This window comes from Accipiter gentilis, chromosome 3, assembly GCF_929443795.1.
Source record: "Accipiter gentilis chromosome 3, bAccGen1.1, whole genome shotgun sequence".
NCBI lineage: Eukaryota > Metazoa > Chordata > Aves > Accipitriformes > Accipitridae > Astur > Astur gentilis.
Genome location: NC_064882.1, coordinates 34,334,429 through 34,356,836, shown reverse-complemented (window position 1 = coordinate 34,356,836; position 22,408 = coordinate 34,334,429). Strand labels below are relative to the sequence as shown.

The window sequence follows — 22,408 nt, the reverse complement described above, 5'->3', positions numbered from 1 at the left end:
CTCAATATGGTTTAGACATCGGAAACAATTTTATTTTATTTTTTTAAGAAGAACTAGCTTATGTTCTTATACCAGTTGCTGTATCTTCTCTTAGTACTGAGACTGTACTTTTTTTGGTTGGAAAAACGCAGTCCCTGTACATCACCTAATGTCTTATTGAAATTCTTAATTTCTTCTGAAATAGGCAGTAGGTATGTTTGGGTTGACTGTATGTTTGGAATTGAAAACATCATAATTGTCTAGATATTAATATTACAACAAAAATCTTAATTTTTCTGCTCTTTGCAGAGGGGATTGTAGAATGTAGTTACTTTTTTCATGAATCTGTAGGTAGAATCTATTTCAGTAAGACAGTTGAAGATCAAGCTTTTTGGACATACTGAAAAATCAAATGTAAAACTTCTTTCATTTTTTTTCTAAATTTATTTTTGTGGTTAATCAGACACTTCCGTCAGCAGTGCTTGTCAATACTGCTGAGTCAACAGTAAATGCCGTGTCTTGTACGACTTTTGCAAGAGCCTTTCTATTATGGTTTGGTTTTAAGTATTTTTAAAGTTTCCTTTAACAAAGTACATCTTTTAAAAATTCAGAGTGGCAATATAGTGTGAAGTGTAACAGTCAATTTTATATGGTAGTAGAGTAGTTGCTTATTGTTCTGATGGAGGAGTAAACTTGATAAAATGCTATGTTTGTTCAGTGAAAATGACTATTCAGCACTGTCGAATTCTCTCTACAATATGTCACGGGAACCTACTCCAATCATTTTAATCGTAAACAATGCTGCTTCTTCTTGCAGTGAGTTAAACGTATGCAAATTGGAACCTACTGTTTCATGAGTGATCAATTCTTTGTTGGGAGTGGAAAGAAATGTTGTATGTATTGCTAAGATACTGAAGGAAGCATAGTCAGCGTCTCTGTTCTAAAGTATATGCATCTTTTGAAGATGCTGCTTTGCAGAGAATGCTTGCCTGTTTCTCTTCTTATTTAAAAATACAGCATGCTCTAAAATCGTAAGGAAAATCTCTAAATAGAGGAACATCTACCACTTCTAGTGAAGGCCCCAAGTATAAATAGAGCTGTGCGTGCCACCTGTGGTAGCAGATGGCAGCCATTCACAGCTTCCTTTTGTGCTGGACCTGCATTATATGCAATATTTGCTTTTATGTTTTAATAAGAGTTGTTTAGAAAATCTACGGTGGCAACAAAACACAGATATATGCATTAAAGAGGTAGTTTACAATGAAAATAAACTTTTTAAAGTACAAACTGGAACCTAAAGTAACTTAAAAACGTTACATCACAGGCTTTAATGTGAATTTATAGAGTGTTTTTTACTTGTGTGGCGCTGACGCTTTTGTTGCCACCCTGTGGAAAACTGCTTCTGCTTCACTGTAGAAAATCAATTGGTTTTTCACGATCAGAACTACACTTGGGAGTTTTTAAATAACACCTGGAGTCTCCAGCTTTGATACTTGAGCTTAGGCGGTTATCATGTTAAGTTTCTTAAGTTGTAATTAAATATACCTCCTTTCACGGCAGATGCATCTTTTAGCAAGTTCCCTACTAGTGCTGTCCAGCTTCTGCTCTCCCTTGTGCTGATACAGGTATTTGTGGAGTTGAAATGAAAGAAACAGATTCTTTATGTTTGGTCTTTTGTATTATTAACCCCCATTTCCAGAAGAGTAATTGAAAAAAAGTAATTTCAGTGTTCTGGTGTATGGTATTGACCCTTAAGGGACTGCTGGTGGGAATGGGAAGAGAAGAGGGAGAGCCTGGAGTTTTGTAAGCGGTCTTCATTGTCAGGAAGAACGTAAGCCTCCGTATTTTGGTAGTGAACAGAAGCTCAAGAACATGCTGTTAGTGTAATGGTATAACTGATGACGGCAATATTGAGAGGAAACGTATTTTTCTCCCATGATTCTCATAGCAATGTCAGTTATATCTGGAAATTCAGTAGCGTTCTTCCCCATAAGAGAAGTTTAGTCTTAATGCAGCGCAAGAGTGCTGCAACTGTGAAGGGCATTTCTCTAAGCCCTCCTATCCTTTCAGGGAGAAAAGGAAATAATTTTATTATTTCAGGGTGGAGGAGAGGTTTATTTTTCTGCTCCAGACTTTCAGAGAAGAAGAAAGCTAATTTCCAGAGGCAAAGAATGGGAACTATGACGAGAGGCCAATGTTCAGGTGTGTTTGTGCTTTGTCTTCAAATTGCTTTCATCTATCCTTTTGACAGCTGTGTCAACTGGTGGTATAATTGTTTTGAAAACAGGCATATACAGCAAATAGAAAGTTGCAGTTACGAATGGGTAAATGGAGTGGGAAAAAATGGATATGCTGAAATGCAAGTGGGATTTAAAAGTGTTCTAGGTCTACTTGAAAGATTAATTAGAGAAGATACAAAAAATTAGCCCAGAGGCAGTAAAAAGCAAGGGAGGGAGAGAGGCACTGACTGGCCAAGAAAACTGTTGCAGGAGGGAAGACTTTGTAGAGATAAAGTCAGGTTTGGCAAAATTCACATAGAGTTAACTTAGTTAACTTCAAATCCCCCAAAGTTAAGATATTCTTTAGCTGTGTAAATCAAAAGAGAATTAGCAAAAAAGTGGATTAGTCATGTAGCTGGAGTATAGATTAAGAATAGTTTAGGCATGGTCTCCAGACTAAATTAATAAGGAAAAAGCCATGGACCAGCAGGGTAAAGGCAAGATATGTACTGGGAACCAGAGCATGGAATTAGAAATCTGTACAAAATCTCAGGACTTTAATGCAGTCAAATTGTGGTTATCAGATAATCTCTGCATTGAGTTCAGACACGGGGGATTTGAGAAATCCCAGGTTCTGAAGGCAGTTAATGAAAATACATTGAATTGAAGATGGTACCATTTGATTAGAGTGAAGCAAATTTAATGCCTATAATTAAGTCAGCAGAGGGAAACTGATAATGGTATCAGCAGGGTCTGATCCAGAAGTGGTCCAGAATTCAGAAAAGATTTTGAGGGGAAAAAGATAAATAGAAAGCAAGATACAATGCAGTATAACTTGCTATCTTACTAAAAATAGGATGTGCCCAACCAACTTGATGCTTTAAGAAAATCTGCTTTTCCTTCGTTAAGATGACCTTATGTCTGATGGTAAAGTGTCTGATGAAGTGCTAATAGGAAGTCTGGAAGAGATTAGCAGAAAAAATATTAACTGAATAAGATGAATAAGCAGAAGCAATTCTTCTGTGTTGAAGGAAGAGTTGGGCTGAAGACGGGTTGATAGCAGAATTACTTTTTGTATTCCCCAAAATAAGAACAGTACTAAAGAAGATGAGTTTTAAAATCAATCCCAGAGTAAGATGGATTGGTAAAATTTACTGACGAGGGAATGCTGAGAGGAAGGAGAGGGAGGAGCATGTTTTGTTACAGCAAATGCTGAATGACTCTGGGGTCTGGAGTTGTGGGGAGAAGAAAGAAATTCAGCAGTAGAATATGTATTTAGAGACTGAAACAAAGAATAAGCTTGAAACTAATCTATGAAAATGGTGGAAGAAAAGGTATCTCCAGCTGAGTTGCAAAGTAACCAACACCAGTGAATGCCCTTCTAGTCATCTGCATTGGAAAAGGAGGGATGTGAACTGGAGCAAATGCAAAGGAAAGTTATGGGTTAGGCAACTTCATAACTACACTGTGAGAAGAAACTTGAGGTCATTTGTCTGGGGCTACAGAAGTTAGAGGGAGATAGGATTATTGACGGTAAACTCAGACATTCATGCAGGGAAGCAGAGCTTTTAAGGGAAAGGACTGTTTTGAAGCAAGAACAGATGGATAGAAGTTGGTAATCAGTAAACCTGGAAATTAGTCAGTTCTCATTCATAATGAGAGCAGTAGGATTCTAATAAAGCCATTCAGTTGGAATAGGGAGATGCTTTATTACCTCTAGGTTGGAGCTTGATAACTTTGTAAAGAGTGTATGGTGTGCCTCTGATAACCCCAGAATAACTGCAGGTTGATGACCCTTGAGATACCTTCAAGATTTATATTTATATAATCAGGGATATTTTGTGTCTGCAGAAGATTAAGCTTAAGATTAAATTATTTTTTTTAAATAAAATTCACATTCCCTTTAATGCTAATGAGACCTTTTTTGTAAAAATTGTTTGATTTTGTTGGTACGCTAATGACACATTGAATTTGAAACTATATCAGTAGTACATGGTAAGAAAAAGCGAAAGAGAAACAGCAGCAGCGCAGGATCGTAGAAGGTACTGTTAGAATTTGAGGGAAAGTAGAACAAGTAGTCTCACTTCTGATGCAAATCTTGGGAACTAAGAGCTTGATGCAAGTATGGGCATAATGGTGTCATTCTAAATTCATGAAAATAGCTTTACAAATGAAGGAGAGGCAAAGTGGGGTCAGTGCAATTCAAACACACTATGACAATTTTAGCCTAAATAGAATGCTCTTTGTGACTAGATGAATTAATTACTGTAAGACAGTGTTCTTGCTTGTCATTCTGATTCTTTCTGCTTGTTAATCACTCCTAAATTGTAGCTATTGCAGTAATATTAAGATTTATTACTTGAAAATAGATTAGCAAAATTTTCTTAGTTTAGTGTTTGTTCACATATTAATATAAATGTTTTGAAATGTTTCTTATTTTACATTTCTAGTCTTTGTCATCTGTAGTACTTTCTTTCTGCCTGTTAAGTATTATTGTTCTACTGAAACAGTGTATGACTGTTTTAAATGTTTTGCTTTCATAGTCAAGCTTAATTTACCTATTCAGCAAATTTCATGACATACCAAGTCTGAGCTAAGAAAGCGATTACTATACAGCAAATAAGTTCCAGTGGCAATGAGAAGGAACATCTGTGGCATGGTTTAGCTTACTCTTTGTGCTTTATTGATCGTGTAGTGATTTCAGTATTTCCCTTCTTACTGTGTATGACAGCGCTAACACGCTTCAGGAAACTTCAGATCTGCTGGAGGTACTAACAGAACTCAGTTTGCTATGAATGGGATTACATTTCCTGTGCTGTTAATCACATGGAAAACTTTAAACATTAAAACTCAGAAAATTCTTATCCAGTATGATGAGTTGTAGTAAAAATGAAACAGAAAAAAAATAATAAGGAAATACATGCGTATTTGCACAAGGAAACACTTCTTTCTAGTTGTACAAATCACTGTAGTCTTACTAAGTAAATTTTTTTCATCTTTTTTTCAAAAAGCTGATGATCTTTTGAAAAAAAAAATTGGGGGAATTAATCTTCTATTTATCCAAACTATTATGTGTTCTTTCTCTGTGGTTTTTTTGTTTGTTTAATTACAAGGAACATTTGCATGAAAATAGGATTTTAAGACTTGAACAGCTTCTGATGCTTTTTCCCAGATACATGGAGTAAACCACATTTATTGTATTTGTGAACTAAAATAACTATTGTTTTGTAAAATTCCTTGCATTCTTTTTTTACACTGAATTATTAATGAATATTTGCGAACATTCTTTAGAAAGGTTCCCCTTGCCTCCCGCTTGAAAACATATATCACTAATGTATATAGTTCTCCCCCCCTCCTCATTCCCCCATCATGTCTCTTTCAAGACCTGCTAAGGAAGTCATATTGGTAGTCATGTTGTTTCTGTGGCCAATTAAACTAGATTTCTGTAATTCTTCCACTCTCTAAAATGAGCACCATCTTATGCTACGTCAAATCTTTTAAATCAGACTAAAGATTGCAAAAGTTCTTTCAGATTTTTAAGAGTTTTTTCATCTTTTCAAAGGATCTTTGTAAAGACTTTTAATAAAGAAAATCAAGTGGATTTATAGTAAAATGTATCCACAGTGAAGTAGAAATCCAGAAATAGAAATTTGTTAGGGATGTATGCTCTGGCAAAACTTAGTAATGATTATCAGATGATAGAGATACTACTTTAGTTTGGGCACAAACTGGTCAGTCTTTTATGGCAAAAATAGGAAGCAGAGGGACAGCACCTTGCTCTACAAGTTCTAATAACTGAACTCGAATATTTGTATTGTATCTCATCAGTAAAATGTTTAAAACTTTGTGTGATCTTCTAAAATGAATTTATTTTCTAAAATATACATTAGGTTCTGGATTGCCAGTTTAGATAGTGTTCTGTGTTGTTATTATGTTTAATATTTTTAATGTTTAATATTGTAGTTATATTTAGTGTTTAGTAGTGTTTATTTTATGCTTTTTTGGGTATAAGACATTTTTATTACTCTTTTCTGAGTTGTACTTTTATTCAAGAGATATTTTTAGATTATTTTTATGTATTGACTCTTGCAAAATGTGAAAATTCGAATGTAAAGAGTAAATTTTATGACTATTTAATTACAGAATAAATAATTTTACAAATTCATGTTTCAAGCATGGAATACTGAACTTTAAACATAAAATTAGTTATCTGACTGAAGTTTAATTATTATTTCTGTTCATCTAGATTTCTCATATTGGAAAGCTGAAAGATTTTCTTCTGCAACACAGAAAGGATTACATTAATGCTTACAGGTAGGTGTGCATCGTGTTTAAATAGATTTGTTTATTTTCAGATTTAGAAAGTGAACTGTTTAAAAATCTGTAGCATAATGACTAAAACCAAAACATAGATTGCTTATTTATTGGCTTACTGTTAGCTAATTAAGATGAAGAATAGTGCTGTCACAAGAAGAAAATGGTCCTAAATAAAATGAGACTCAGAATTTGAAGAGAATTTCTGGCTCTTAGGAGTGAGTTCTGAAACAAAACAACCTGGCAGTCTGAGTCCCGTACCTTTTAAGGACCTACAGAGTAGATTTCTGAAGTGGTTCCTGAGACAGCAGAATACTAGATTCAATGATCCAGCTTTTCCCCTTCACTCTGTGACACTAAACCTACCTGTTTTCACTAAGTATACAGTCAGTAGCATCAGCAGGTCCTGGAGGAGAGTGATACAAACTCTTCAGACTCCAGATGAAGGACACCATTGAGAACATGGTGTCAGGGGACAGCTGCACAGGAATTCCTTTTCTGTGACGAGAACTGTAGGCTTCAGTTCTGGTAGTTATTATTGTTTGGAGAAAGTTTTGATTCTCTTCAGCCATTCAAACATTGAAAACTGTTGTATCTGCTTACTTGCTGATAGCTTTAGTAGTAGGATTTTTAGAAGATTAAAACACAGTTTACAGGTTGGTGTTAGTAAGAAAAAATAAGAGCATCTTGTGATCTGCAGATTTAACATTCTTAATGAATTACTAAATCAAGTTCATCTAAGATCTAAATGTTACGGCAACTTGTATTTTGGTGAACTGAGTACAAATAACCATATCACTTGAGAAATGAAAAAATTGCTTTTTGATGACACTGTTGTTATGTGCAAACTTGGTAGTCATATTTTAGGTTGCACAATATTTAATTCCAGAAATAGAAAATACTTCATGGGTATCTCCACTTATTTAACTTTGCTGTTGTAAATAGAAGTTTAACGGTTCCAGTTGAACTACTCACAATTTTATTTTATTTCATATTGTAGAAATGGGTTTGTGACACACTTATGACTGCTACAAATATTTATTTGAAAAACGTAGATATCCACTTTGTGTCTTCGTAGTGCAGACCCCACAACTAATAATTCCTAATTAATAATTAATATTAACTAATAATTCCTTTACTTCCTTCTCAGTCTATAGGTATGTCTAAGATAAAAAATGAACAGTCCAACATACCTGTCCTGGTTTCAGCTGGGATAGAGTTCATTTTTTTTTCTAGTAGCTGGTATAGTGTTATGCTTTGGATTTAGGATGAGTAGAATGTTGATAACACACTGATGTTTTCAGTTGTTGTTCAGTAGTATTTAGACTAAGTCAAGAATTTTTCGGTTTCTGATGCCCAGCCAGCAAGAAGGCTGGAGGGGCACAAGAAGTTGGGAGGGGACACAGCCAGGACAGCTGACCCAAACTGGCCAAAGGGGTATTCCATACCATGGGATGTCATGCCCAGTATACAAACTGGGGGGAGGTGGCTGGGGGGCTGCGGATCGCTGCTTGGGAACTGACTGGGCATTGGTCAGCAAGTGGTGAGCAATTGCATTGTGCATCACTTGTTTTGTATATTCCAATTGTTTTATTATTATCAGTGTTTTATTTTTTTATTATTACCATTATTATGTTCTTTTCTGTTCTATTAAACTGTTCATATCTCAACCTGTGAGTTTTACTTCTTTTTTCCCCCGATTCTCTCCCCCATCTCACTGTGTGTGGAGGGAGCAAGCAAGAGGCTGTGTGGTGCTTAGTTGCTGGGGTTAAACACCGACAATGACATACAGTGAATGCTGTCTTTTGGGGAAATACATTTGTGTGGGGAAAAACGCTCACCGAAACTGCCTGTCCTTCGCCACATTGTCATTTAAAATGGGCTGATCTGCCACCCTGGTTAAGCATAGGGAAAGAGGTGTTCTCCAGGGTTCTGAGACACCATTTTATTTTGAGATTTGTGTTTCAAACCCAAAACTTTTAAAATTTCAACCAGATGTAGAATTGGAAGAATGTACAGTGTGTGCAATACAGAATGCATCCCACTTGGTATCCATTAAAGAACTGGGATGCACTTTTTATAAAGATGCCAATGCATTTCTCCCAAGTGAAGTTTCCACTTTCAAGAGAATGTCAGCAAGTTGTTCTTGAGGTGACAAAGGTGGATCATTGTGGCAATGCCCTTCTTGGGTGGAAGCGTGTGGAGTATCACTTAAAACAACTATATGTCTTTTTTTCACAGTCATCTGAGAAGCACACAACTCACTTGGTTGTTTTGGTTTGGGCGGTGGGGTGGGTGGAAGTGTGTGTGTATATATCCAAATGGAATAGCGTAGGTAAGCTTTCCCTTTTAAAGGATCTTCTGAAATTTCACAATTTCCTGTATTGTATTTCTCCAGTCCCTCAACATAACTACAGTATTGCATGGGGTGAGTCAGGCCTGTCTGCGTTCCAGTTCTGCCACAACCCTGACTAAAGCTAAGCTGTTGCTGCAATTAAGGTAGAGAAAATACAGTCTAAAGTCATCTTGGATTGAAGACACTGAGTCCCACGACAATTTAATAGCTTTCTCCAAAAGTCTTTACAGATGCCAAATAGGAGCGTTATTGAGACAGATATCCATCCCACAGGAGAAGACAATAGGAATAGATGAGCTAACAGCTATTCCTTAAGCTCGGTCCACATTGGAGGAACAGTCTTTCTGAGAAACAACTTCTATGCCTGAAAGGGTCTTTCACAGTAATAGCCATACTATACAATCAGTGGTATCAAAATGTGTGCCTAAGTTGCCAGAAGACTTCCAACACCTGTTTTTGCCTCCATGAGATTCTAAAAGCAGTATTTTCTTGATTCAAAAATAAAACAAACAAACAAAAAAAAAAAAGGAAAGAAGATTTTGGCATGTTTTATAAGTGTAAGGCCATAAGAGCTATTTGTAGTCAGTGCTGCTGAAAATGAAGCTCGGGGGGGTGGGTGTCAATTCTGTATGCAAGGTGTATGAGGAACTGCTTTTCCAAGCAGCAAGCAGAAATGGTGTACAGCTATGTGTTATGACTAGCTGTGTGCTTTTCAGCTCCTGTTGGAATAGGTCGTGGACAACACTAGGTGGAGCTACCAATTTAGTACTGAAATAACTGGTTGTATTATGTGAAAACTTTGTGTGAATGCATAGGCTGAGAAACTGCAAATAATTGCAGTAAGAGCAAACAGTCAGTAGCAGTTAAATTTTGGGTACCATTTGTATTTTAATAGTAGCGTGCATAAAATTGAAGTGATAAGAGGAGTAAGAATTTAGCTAAGCTATTTTGGTTTTTAAAAGTTTTTAATGTTCTTTCTGTAAACTATTTTAACCAGTTATTGTAATTCTCAGTGATTTTTATCTCCCCACACCTTAGGTATTAACTATGGAGAGGAAAAAAGTGTCATTTCCTTTATTAAACCATAAAATAATCCTCCAAATCTCATCTGTGATTGCAGTTGATCCTGTCCTTAATGGTCAAACTTATAAAATAGTACTGTCAAATTCCATACTAGATTATTTATGCTGTTCTACTTTGTGGATGCAAAGAGGATTATTGGACTTTCTCTACAACACATGTTTTAAGGAAAAATAATGAATAATGAAAACCCTGAATGAGTAGCAAAGACTGCATGACTCGTTATTATTGGTTGCACCTTCTAAGGGAAGGACCAATAACTTTATATGTACCATTGCTTTTATTTAACATTAGAGCCTTGTTTTGAAGAAAAATAACTTAAATTATTTTAATTATTTTCTTGCTGGTTTTATATACACATTTCAAACCTAACAAAGCCCTTTCGATGTCACACTCATGATCAGTGAACACAGTCAGTGGCAGGGTATTTTATAAGAAACGTGTAGCTAAATCATGGGACGTTGCATCATCACTGTTTCTGCTAATAGTATTTGTCTCTGAGCTGTCACCTGTGGTGGTGTTAACTGTAGTCTCTCTCCAAGAATTTTTGGAAAGAAGTGAAACTCAACAATCAAGAAATGCTTTATGACATCTCAGAGTATCTGAAAATTCATTAGTTTCTATTGGAAAATGCTCTGACAATACTCAAAAACAGCAATGGTGAACAGTATTTGGGCATTTGTTCATATCTGGTTTATAGCTTATCTCAAGGACTTCCTCACCAGCTTTTTCAAGGGGGCTTATTAAGCTTCATAGTGGTGTTTAGAAAGCACATGTGGGGGGTATAGTCCTTGAGGCAATGTATAAGAAAAATAACCAAGGGCTTTTCCTTAAAACAGAACTGATGAACTTTTTTTTAAGTTTACTAGACAATCACAACAGTAATTTTCAATTTATGAGTAAATATGGTAAACACCTGACATATATTAAAAAATTATCCCTGCTAAATTGTGATCTTCAAGTACTTTCCCAGCAATGTTGCATTGGCTAATGTGTATCTTTAGTGAGTTAGTGATGCACAATACCTATTTAAAAAAAAAAAACAAAACCAAACCAAAACAAAAACCCAAACAACCCCTTCCTGACTCTATAAAGTCTGAATATCATATTCTTCTCTTGTAAGTGATGTGCTGATGAGACTTTATTGACTTTAGTGGAATAATTTCTCATTTATGTTGCCATAACAGAAAAATGAATAGTACCTTTCCTTTTTTCAGTTCTGTAGAAAATGAGCTGTAGGGGTAGGTGGCTATTTCTTTCATTTCCCTTTGGTCATAAACTGGTCAGAACAAGTTGATCACTATTCCTGGAAAGGAGAAGGCAGGGACTCTTGGTTCCTGAAGATGTTAACAAGATGTGGGTGCTTTTTTTGTTAAGCAAACTGTGATCATTCCTTTCAGTTGAGGATTGTTACTTACCTTCCCATTTTTAGTGTACGACTGCTATACATTCTATATATCCTTTCTCTCAGTCCATTTGCTATAATGCATTCCTACATTGCTTTCTGTGCTGTGTGAGATCCGATCTTCAGTCTTTGGTAAATTGTCTGATGTTTCATCTGTGAACAGCTTGTGCCTTTGCTTTTCATCATTGGCTCCTTCATGTTTTTGATCATTGAACCACCAAGACAGTTTGTATGTTTGTGTTAAATATAGTTTGAAGAACTAGCTGTAGTGCCCTAACACTTGGGAATTTGAAATGGTCCTCTTGGGATTCCTCCACAGCCTCCAGTTTCTCTGAAGGATCTTTCAAGGTTTAGACAGTTTAAAGACCAGTAGTTATTCCTACTGTTTTAATCAGACATTGGAAAGGAACTGAGAGAATTCCATATTTTGACCACAGAACACCTTATACTTGAGGAAAATCTTCAAGAGAAGAGCTTTCCATCTGGGATTATTAGACATCTAATTTATTGTCTTTTGCAACTTCAGAGATACTGATGTAGTTCATCAGTGTAGCGTAGGTTGGTTCTGCGTAGAAATGATGCCTTTTCCACAGGAAAGGCTGGATGGGTGGCTTCTGATGTGGCTTCATTACATGCTTCTGAGGTCCTTCTGTGCAGTTAAGTGTTTGAACATTTCATATGTTGTTTATTGTAAATAATATACTCTGAAAAAATTTTTAACAAATTATCTTTATGTCTTAAAAAATAATGTTGGTGCCCAGTAATTATGCCTTTTGCCCTAGCATTTATCTCCCTAGTAAAGCTGGAGGAAAAAAAAAAAGTCAACAAATCATGTAACGTGTTTGCCACCTAATAGAAAATCGTTGAATGCTTACCCTATGTTTTGTGGAGAGTGTTCCCTTGGCTTAACCAATAAAAACAAAAGAAGTAGCCATTAAAGGACTCTAAAAATAGTGTCTTACTGACTCCCGTACAATGCCAGACTTCTTTCTTGTCTTGACTTAATCATGTTTTTACAAGAAGCACGAGTTTGTTATATTAAAATAGTGAAACATGTAGATCTATAAGGACTTTCTTCGTGGAGGAGTATATAGTATTTTTCTGTTCTCCAGGGAATTATTTTCAAATTATTTCTCTTCTTTTTCTATTGTACTAAGTTCATATATCACATTTTAGAAATAGTAATTCTTCCTAGCAGCATTCTGGAATTTCTCTGCAATATTTTGCAAAACCAAAAGTACTAATTCAGGTATGCCTGTACTGCCTGTTCCAGTAGCTGAAGCTTCCCCACAGACCTAAAAAAAAAAGTAATGTTTTAAATATGTTGTTGTGGAATGTTTTGTCATTTGAGTAGACAAGTTTTTACTTGAATTTTTGTCAGACAGCATGTGGATGCAAAAGGCAGTAAATTAAAATGCACAAATTATAATAAAGAATCTTTAAATTTAATAGTTAAATAAGAAATAAAATAATTTAAAACATATTGGATGCCCAAAGGGAAGAAGTTTAAAAATGTCTGCTGTATTTACAACTAAGGTTATACATACATGTACATATGGGCATATACCTATACACTTGTGTGTGTGTGTAAGAGCTTTTATGTATATATTTGTAAGGCAATATCTGCAGGTGGTAAGTTGGGCATATCTCTGCTAAAACAGTACATATTGATATTTTAGGACTGGTTTATTTCAGCTTATTGCTTCTCTCTCTTTTGTAATACATTGTTGGAAGAAAATCAAGTTTTTCTGCTTGATTTGGTGTCTTTATTGAATCAGTAAGCAGAAAATATTTTATGCACCAGCAGAAAAAGTTACTAATTCCAAAAGCTGCTGTAACGCCTCCATCAGCTCTGATTCCTTGTGCTTTGCCAGCAAAATACATCATAGAAATGGTAGGCTGGAAAGAGCATGGCTGACACATTCAAAAAGAGAATGACTAGGTCATCGTACCACTGTGTTTTCCTTGGTCTTAAATATTTCTTTCAGTAGAGATTCCATATCCTCCTTCTGCTTTCTCCTGTTTCCTTATCCATGCTACTAGAATTTTTTTTTATTTTTACACTAACTTATTTTGGTTTTCCTCAGTCTCTTCTAGATTCAACAATTACAGTATATTTGGGTTTTCATACATGTTCTTCTCGACCTTTGATCATACTTTTTTCCTCTCCGTTGGACGCTGTCCCAGTAGGTGTTGCAGTGAGGTGCTGAAATGAAACAAAACTCCAGCTGAGGCTTTACCCAAAGCGAAGGATAGCAGAAAGATTACCTTTCATTCATAATGGATTATACTGCATTTATGCATCCCATTAGAATGATGACTTTTTATGCAACAACGTGTTGTTGTTATGTTCGGTTTATGATCCAGTCTGATCCCAGATGACTTTCTGAAGAACTGTTCCCTAATCAGTTGTTCCCCATTCTCTGTGGGTTCAGATAATTGTTCCTGCTGCAACAAAGAGCCTCTGACCTTATTCAAATTCTTCATGTCATGTCTCCAAGTTGGCAGTATTGTTTTGAATTGAAGTCTTGTTCTCTTGATACAGTTTTAATTTGCTTAGCTTTATGCCTCTGCAAATTTAATAAGTGTGTACTCCATTCTACTGTCTGAGTTGTTAATGAAAGTATTAAATAGCGTCAGATTCAGGACAAACCCCTGTGGAACACAACTCAGTGTGTCCTCCTCTTTTGGTATATAACTACTCCAAGTTCAGCTTTTCAAACAGTTTCACATCAATATGGTGCTTGTTTCTTCTAACTCATTTATTCACTGGTAGTGTATAAGAATGTCATGTGAGATGGTAACAAAAGCCACGCTAGAGAGAAGATACATAGCCATGATTGTTTTTCATCCATCCATAACACCTGTTACTGCATCCCAGAAGTAAATTACACTGTGTATGACTTACTCTTGATTCATATTGGCTACTGGTTATCTTTTTATTCTTTCATAAATGCTTAAAAATTGTTTGATTATTCCTGTATTTTCCTAGGCTGAGTGGTCAATAAGTCCTCTGCTTTTTTTAAAAATTTTTTTTCCCTTAACCCTATTTATTAAAGATAGTTGCTACGCTTCATCTTTTCCTCAACCTAGCAGTTGCTTATTCCCTTAGTTCTTGGCAGTGAGGATACATCCTGTCATTTGATGCATTTCCTATTTTTTTTCCAGGGCCTGGTCTCCTGTTTCTGCACACTATATGAATGTGCGTACACCCTGGGCTTTTCTGGAAGTCAGTTAGTTCCCTTCAAGAGCACACCTTTGGCACACAGATAGGAAGGATATATACTTCATCAAGTTTACCTTCAGCATTATCCCAGGAGGCACTGCACCTTCAGGTACACTCGTGCCATGACCTGGTTTGCACTCTTTCTCATACAGTCATTCACTTAGCATCCTGTTATTAATACATCATCTGACACTTGTTATTACTGATGAAAAATTAACAAATAATTATGGTTTCTTTTTCGGTTTTAAAAATAATGGAGGTACTAAATTGGGCCCAGATGATTTAAAAGCAGTAAGCTAAAGGGAATAGTAACTGCAGCTTACAAATTGCCTTAGCGATGAAAGTTAATGCAAAAAAAAAAGCAAGAAACATCTAGAATTTATTCATACTCTGCATATAATTTTATTTCTCTACTGAGTAACAACCTAACACCATATTTTTAGCTGTTTCTCTTAGTAATGTTTGCAGAGCAGTCTCTTGTCAATGGCATCCCTTGCCAGTTTTGTCTCATCCTGCACTTGACCCTTTTCTGATTGTGTCCTTAAATGCTGTGTTCCTTTAGACTTGTCAGTAGCAATCAGACCTAATTTGCACCTTCTGTATTCTGCTTTTTGTGTTTTGAGCAAAATGAAGAGCTCATAAACTAGCGAAGTTGATGTCTTACTGCATTGCCCATTCTACTTGTTCATCAAGGGCAGAATTGCAAATTATTGTAATGTAATTTCTGTACGAAAACTACTAGTTCATCTGAATTCTTTTCCTTTTTAGGTTTCTCTTTTCTATGCAGTTTAACCTACTTTTTCTAGACTGTTGAAGTCTGCCTACTTGATGGCCACTGTCTTTATCTTAGTCTTCACCTACCTCCTTAAAAATCACAAATAACCCAAGTTGCCTTCCAGCCCAAGTTTCTCATGAAGCTTTCTCCTATTGATTAGGATAAAAATCTGTAAGAATTTCTATTCTCCCTTTCTCCCTTCTTTATCTGCATACATTAGCCAGTGCGTGTCTTGGCTAATTGTTCTGATGGCTTCTGAAAAAAATGGTTTGACCTTTCTTGATTTAGTGATATATCAGTCCATTGGTATAATACTGCCACTGCACTTCTGAGCAACTATTTGTATCTCTGACGTACAGGACACAGCTGGATTTTTTTGTTGTTGTTCAGTTGTTCTTTGTTAGGGTTTTTTTGGTTTTGTTTTTCCTTGGCCTCTTCTTTTTGAATGAATGGTTCTTTTTACAGTAAGGCTTGAGGATGGTGATTAGATGGATTTTCAGTATAATCTCTTGTGGTGCCAGGTGCCCACCAAAGCTGTTCTATCACTCCCCCGCCCCCCCGCCCTCGCCCGCTTCAGCTCGACAGGGGAAAGAAAATACAACAAAGGGCTTGTGGGTTGAGATAAGGACAGGAGAGATCACTCAACCAATTACTGTCACAGGCAAAACAGACTTGTCTTGGGGAAAATTAACTTATTACAAATTAACCAGAGTAGGGCAACGAGAAATAAACCCAAATCTCAGAACACCTTCCCTCTGCCCCTCCCTTCTTCCCAGGCACAACTTCACTCCCAGATTCTCTACCAACCCCCCCAGCAGCACAGGGGGACGGGGAATGGGGTTTACGGTCAGTTCATCACACGTCATTTCTGCCACTTCATCATCCTTAGGGGCAGGACTCATCACACTCTTGATCTTTCATCATTCAGAAGCTGCTTACTCAGAGAGTGCAAATTAGAGTTTCAGCTTAGAAGACTACTGATTACAGCTGTGATGGGGATTTTGCCATAAATTTATGAAACCTGTCTGTCCTGACCAACAGAGAGCAGTTCAGCTAGTAAAATATAAATGGAAACAGTATATATGGCTGCATTTCTGTAAGTTTTCTGTAAGTTATAAAAAATAATTTTCTAACATCTAGAATAGTTTTAACTGGAGGGGGAAAAAACCCCTGATATTTAGATGTCAAATACACGGCAGTGTTGGAAACAAGTAAAATATAGAATATTACTATACTTTACTAGAACTAACCAAGTTAGTTTGCCTTACTCTTCACTAGCTAATCCATGCTTGTGTACTAGCTGGCCAGTAAGCAGAAACTGACTTTCAAGCCAGATGAAATGTGCTGCTTTTTTCATGTGTGACCAGTCACATGGGATGAGAAAGAATAGATTTTGGTGTAATACTTGGGGACCTTAGAGTAGGCTTAAAACTTTGTGGAGGAGAACTTGGAGACCTGTTCTGATGGTACATTGAAGATGCAGGAAGAAACTGGTGGGTTTGTATGTGGTGAGAGGTGATGAGATGGGATGATGTGAATTGGTTGTAGGCATTCCTGTGGCAGGGATTACAGCAGATGTAGGGAATATTTAGTGTTGCAGTGACACGTGTGAGATCTCTCTAAGGGTATCAGGCTGGCTTTGGAAACTGAAGATCCCTCCTTTTTCCTTGTATTACTGCATTAATAGAGTTGCATTATACACACCTTGAACAAGTGGGGAAATCTTCACATACATTAAAAAAATCTAAATTAAAATGAGGCTATGAGTTGGGTTTTCATTCCTTTTTTTAAAAGCAAACGTGATAGGCTGTAATGATTATCATCAGGAAACCCAGGATGAACATAGGATAAGCTGCTGTAGCAAAGTTTTATTATCCTGTCATCTATGGCTGTGGAAACACTGTTAAATACCTTTATACAGTATGCTTTTCTGGTGGTTATCTACAGTGTGTTAATATTTTACTGACAGGCCTCCATTTTTATTAATTTAGTAACAAAAAGATATATTAATCCTATTAGAAAATATTAAATGCATAATGTATTATCTAAAATAGAAATAAACAACAGGTTTTAATAAATCTTATAATCAACTTGGTATTAAAAATGTGTGTTATTTTCCAGTATTATTGTTTAGTCTGATTTGAATTGACAGATTTCATAGTTACAGCTACTTTGAAAATGAAGCTCAGTATTTAAGATAATGAAAACATACATTTAAGTAAAAAAAGTTTCAATTTTTTTTTACTTCTTTAAACATTTGAGCTATTCCTTTATCTTACTTGTTTTCCTGTTTTTAGAATTGAAATATGCTTCAGTGGAGTAAGTACTGAGGGTAATGATATATTTTTCTAGTTGTATTTTCTCCTTATCTGCTCAGTATTTCATTTATGTATGAGATGTAGAAAAACCAATATAGCCTATCATCTTTTACTCATCAAAAAATATTTTTAAAAAACCTCTCAACTTTATAGAAGTGGCATTTTTATCACTGATGGTTATTGTACTTTTTACTTTTTCCATGAAAAACAGTGTTGCAGAAAAGCTTCTGTGGAGATGGTGAGTGGGAGAAGGTCTAAGATGTGTACTTGTAGATTTTATGTCGGGGATTTCTTAACTGACAATTTGTCTTGTTTCTCAGCCATATTATGTCTGAGTATGTGAGGATGACAGATACAGAGCGTGATCAGATAGATCAAGATGCTCAGATATTTATGAGGACGTGTGCCGATGCCATTCATCAGCTGAGAACAGAAGGTAAACTGAGCAACTCTTAAATCTTTTTTCTTAGTTATTGATAAGGGTTAATATAATGCTGAATATTGGATGGTGAATCTGAAATGCTTTTGGAAAGAGATTTGGTGAAGTCTCATTGCCTTTTTGTTTGCATCTGTGTAATCCTATTGACTGATCAGTACTGTACTTAATTTTCTTTAATGTTAGTGGAAGGAGAAACCAGAGCATAGAATTTTATTTATTTGTTCAAATACGCTAATTAGCAAGTGTGAAAAAGATAGTCTTAAATATTTACCACTCGAATGGTAATTTAGGACTGTGGCACAGAGGCCTGAACCATAGCTCACTAAATTCAATGGTTGTGTCTGTCTTACTTGTCCATCTGTAAGGTATTACAAATACAATCTTTCAAAGTTCGAGATAATTAATTAACTTTAACAGAGTCCTGGTAAAGTAAGAGCATTTTTTTGACAACTTGAGTGGGGGTTCATACCTTTACAGCACTATCTTATGAAAGTTCTAGAGAGAACTTCTCTTTTGCCATTTTCAAGTTGACTTTCTGTATGTGTGTGTTTTATCAATATACAAAAGATTTTCATCAGCTTTGAAATGCGATCTAAACATAGCTGTAGCATTATTCAGAATCATTGAAAGTCAGTCATGCATGGGCACTATATAGTATCAAAATAAGAAATATTGATATATGTGAATTAAAAGTATGCTTGACATAATAAATCCCAAAGATTTCCACATAGTCTATACACTGGAGAATTTAAAATGTTAAGAAGTTAAATATTTTAAGGAAGGTAAACCTCTAGATCTGTTTTGCTATGCTTAGCTTGGTGACATCTATTCTTGTTTAGAAATTTAATTGACATAGTATGACTCAGTGGCATATATAACAAATCAATAACATAAATATTGTAAGATACTAGCTGTTTTCAGCTTCTGCTTTGTTGTAATTATTTGCTGTTTTACAGAACCTATATTTAAATATAGCTGTGTTTAAAATAAATACTAATATATAAAATCTTAATAGGCTCTTGAATATAACTTGCCTATCAACTGAAAATCAAACTTTTGTGCAATTCAGTAAAAATTTAAAAGATTGTGTTATATCTTTCTTATGTATTTCAGCACACAAGGGTGTCCAGTCTGCTCAGGTAAAGGAGCACAGAACAGCTGTCTTGGACTTCATTGAAGATTACTTAAAAAGTACTTCGTATTTATTGAATGGTTAAAAATGAATGATTGTATTTTCCAGAGAGAAATAATGCTCTTCTAACCTGAAATTTTGTTTACTGCTATCTTGAACAGGAGTGTGTAAGCTGTATTCTGAACAAAGAGCCATACGAGTTAAGCGAGTGATAGATAAGAAGAGACTGTGAGTAGTGTCAAAATATAGTTTAACTGTGCCTTTCATTTGTAGGACATTCAACAAAACTATTATTCATGTTTAGATTCTAAGGAGATTGTTTTAATGGAAATCTGTAGTTGGATGAGCAACTTTTGCTGTCAACAGGTACATGCCAGGGCTCTCTTACATTTCTGGCATGTGAAGTTAAATCTGTAAATGGCAGAGTGCCAATATAGTGTTGTACTTCTCATTTATGTAAATGATTAAAGCACCAAATCAGTAAAATGTGGGTTAATAAACCTGTTGGACTTCTACAAATGGAACAGAACATCTTTGTGTGTCCCATTAAGTAATATTCTGCATAAAATAATTTAGAATGAAATCTTGCACATTGGTAGTATGTCTCAAAGATGCTATTTAGGATACCATCTGTTTAGGTACAAGAGATGTTTGCTTTTCTTTCCTGGTCTCTTTTTATCTTTTTTATTTTGGGGGCTTTTTTTTTTTTTTTTTTTTTTTTTTTAAGCCACTATCTTTCTGCTGAAGCAAGTGATTATGTTGTGAATAAATGCTACTTGAGATGGCAGGTCTTCATGGCAAGTAGAAACATGATTAAAATAAAAATCTTGAATGTAACTTCTTAACTGAAACAAAACACGCTCCCTGGTGTAAGAATGACAGGGAGAATGAACAGGTTTGCAATTTATTTAATACCTGAAGGGCTTTCTATGTCTTCTCAGTCTGCATTATTTGAATTTTAACCTTAAGTTCCATTATGTACATTTTAATTTTAAAATAACAAATTCTAGAACATACACATCAATAAATTCTTGAGTGTTTTTCCAAGATTTGATGCTGCTTTATCAGTTTGGTGTTTGGCTCGATTAGCTATTTAGATTGAAACTAGAGAGATGTTTTCAGAAGTCCGTAAGTACATTTTATTCAGAGTGATTCAGCATGATTAAGCACAATTAGATTCACTCAAATGTATCCTCCTAAGACATAAATAGTAGTACAAGCCAAAACCCAGTAAACAAAGTACACCAAACCAGTTGTGAAATTTGTTAAGAAGTAATGAGAGAAAAGTAAGGCATTGGTATTTTTGTAACTCCCGTAACTGTTCAGAAAAAACATACAGAAACAAACTGTGTGATATTTTTCATGTGTAAAAATACATAACCTTATCAGTATTCTTCACACTAAATAACTTCAAAGAAAGATAGCATGGTTCCTGCAGTTATGGAATTGGCTAACAAATACCACCTCTTCGGTTTGTGGTACTCTTATATTATTGTTTCCATGTGAAACCCCAGGTTCAAGATTTCTCAGATGACTACACAGAGAAAACAGCTCAGTTTGATATATGCTGAACATGGAGCAATGAAAGAGCTATTTCAGAAGTTAAGAGTACAAATAAAGAGCAATAAGGCATTAAAAAATAATCAGGAAGATGCAGTCCTTTTATGTAATATTGGAGGATACTGGAGATTGCCTCTTTTTATGGATGTAAGAACTAGAAAACAGATGTTGCCCAGGTGGAGTCTGTATGCCTTGCAGATGTGATGTAATGGCTAAATTGTCATCGAAATTAAAATTGCATTTAAATAAATCACAGGGCATAAACCAATCTTTATGATTACTTGAAGAAAAAGTCTCTTTTTTCATATGCCTTCAACTAGTTGATTTTTAATTTCCCCAAGGATTTCAGCAGGCGCTTTATGTGATAATAAGAACATGTTTCATAGCTTAAAAGAACTAGGCGTTCTTTAAATAGTGCATCCCAGGCATCTTGTTCATTTTTAATTGAAAACTTCATACATAAGCCTACTGTTCTAAGTAAGGACAACAAACAATAAAGGAATACATTTCTTTAAAAGTAAATTAATCCTAGTGCAGTTCTTCTTTCCTGCAATTTAGTCAACTTAAAACAGGAACGTATCAGATAATACTGAAAAGTTTGCAGTAAAAATATAAGTCTCTTATATTGATAAGCTTCCTAAGCTCTTCAATAAATTGCTTCAGTGTTATAATTTTCTTACATAAGTTGCCTTTATGTATTAACTTATATTATTTGATTAAAAATTTCTGCCAATTACATAGGACTAGTTCCCCAGAATGAAAAGCTGAGAAATAGAAGCACAAGCAGCTTTTTCTGTAAACGTACTTGGTTGTGATTTTCAGTTTTTATGTTTATTGGTATTCAAAATTATATTTAATTTCAATTTTAAACTTCTTATTCCATTAGAGTATCTTGTGAATTATGTATGCAATTATTAAAATTAAGCTGATATTTTTATTATCTGGGGAATTGGTGTTTTATTAGTATCAGACCTAGTTATTTGAACTGCAAGGACATCCAGATAAGTCTTTTCTTCCTCATTATTAGGCAAGTTTGAGACTTGAGAGGGAGGAGATGAGAGAAAAAGAGTTCTTATTTGCAAAATTACCGAAAGCCCAGTACTTGCAGGGATTTTAGAAATACGAAAAGTTCCTTGTTACTGTTTTTTTCCTGTTCAAATAACATAGTCACTCAGTGATGACTAATGCATTATATTCTGTTTTTCTCAGAATTTTCTAATTATGGGTTAGAATTTAGACACAATACAAAGAAGGAAAGCAACACAAAATACAACACCTTCTGTTAAGCAACAGGGGAAGATTGCAGATCATAATGAGATTAACTGCTGATTATATTTGAGAGGGGAGGAAGTGATGAAGGTGGCATAGGAGGTGATTCAGCCCATTGCTTTTTGGTTTTTTGTTCTTTAGCTTCTCTAACAGCACAGTTGCTAAGCATTTAACTGTCTAGTATGTAGCAGTTACAGAATTAATTGTAGACAGCAATAAACCACAGAAGTTTACTGGAAAAAATATGTTGCCACCACTTTTAAACTTTTTTTGTGCCACAGTGAAACATGCTTGACAAGTCCTTAATATATAATCAATGAACATGCTTCTCATTTG

The 22,408-nt window shown here is 35.2% G+C and overlaps 1 protein-coding gene across 3 annotated transcripts in view; it reads left to right on the top strand.

The window, feature by feature from the left end:
- Positions 1-22,408, top strand: part of STX18 (syntaxin 18) — a 70,902-nt gene that overhangs the window by 32,009 nt on the left and 16,485 nt on the right. For 2 of the 3 annotated variants that reach the window (XM_049794751.1, XM_049794743.1), the window contains exons 2-5: positions 6,445-6,512; positions 17,993-18,108; positions 19,225-19,302; positions 19,405-19,471. In XM_049794751.1, coding sequence (XP_049650708.1) covers positions 6,445-6,512; positions 17,993-18,108; positions 19,225-19,302; positions 19,405-19,471 — 329 coding nt within the window. Of the gene's footprint in view, positions 1-6,444; positions 6,513-14,565; positions 14,689-17,992; positions 18,109-19,224; positions 19,303-19,404; positions 19,472-22,408 lie in introns of those variants that run through there. The other variant, XM_049794761.1, reaches the window with a different exon arrangement.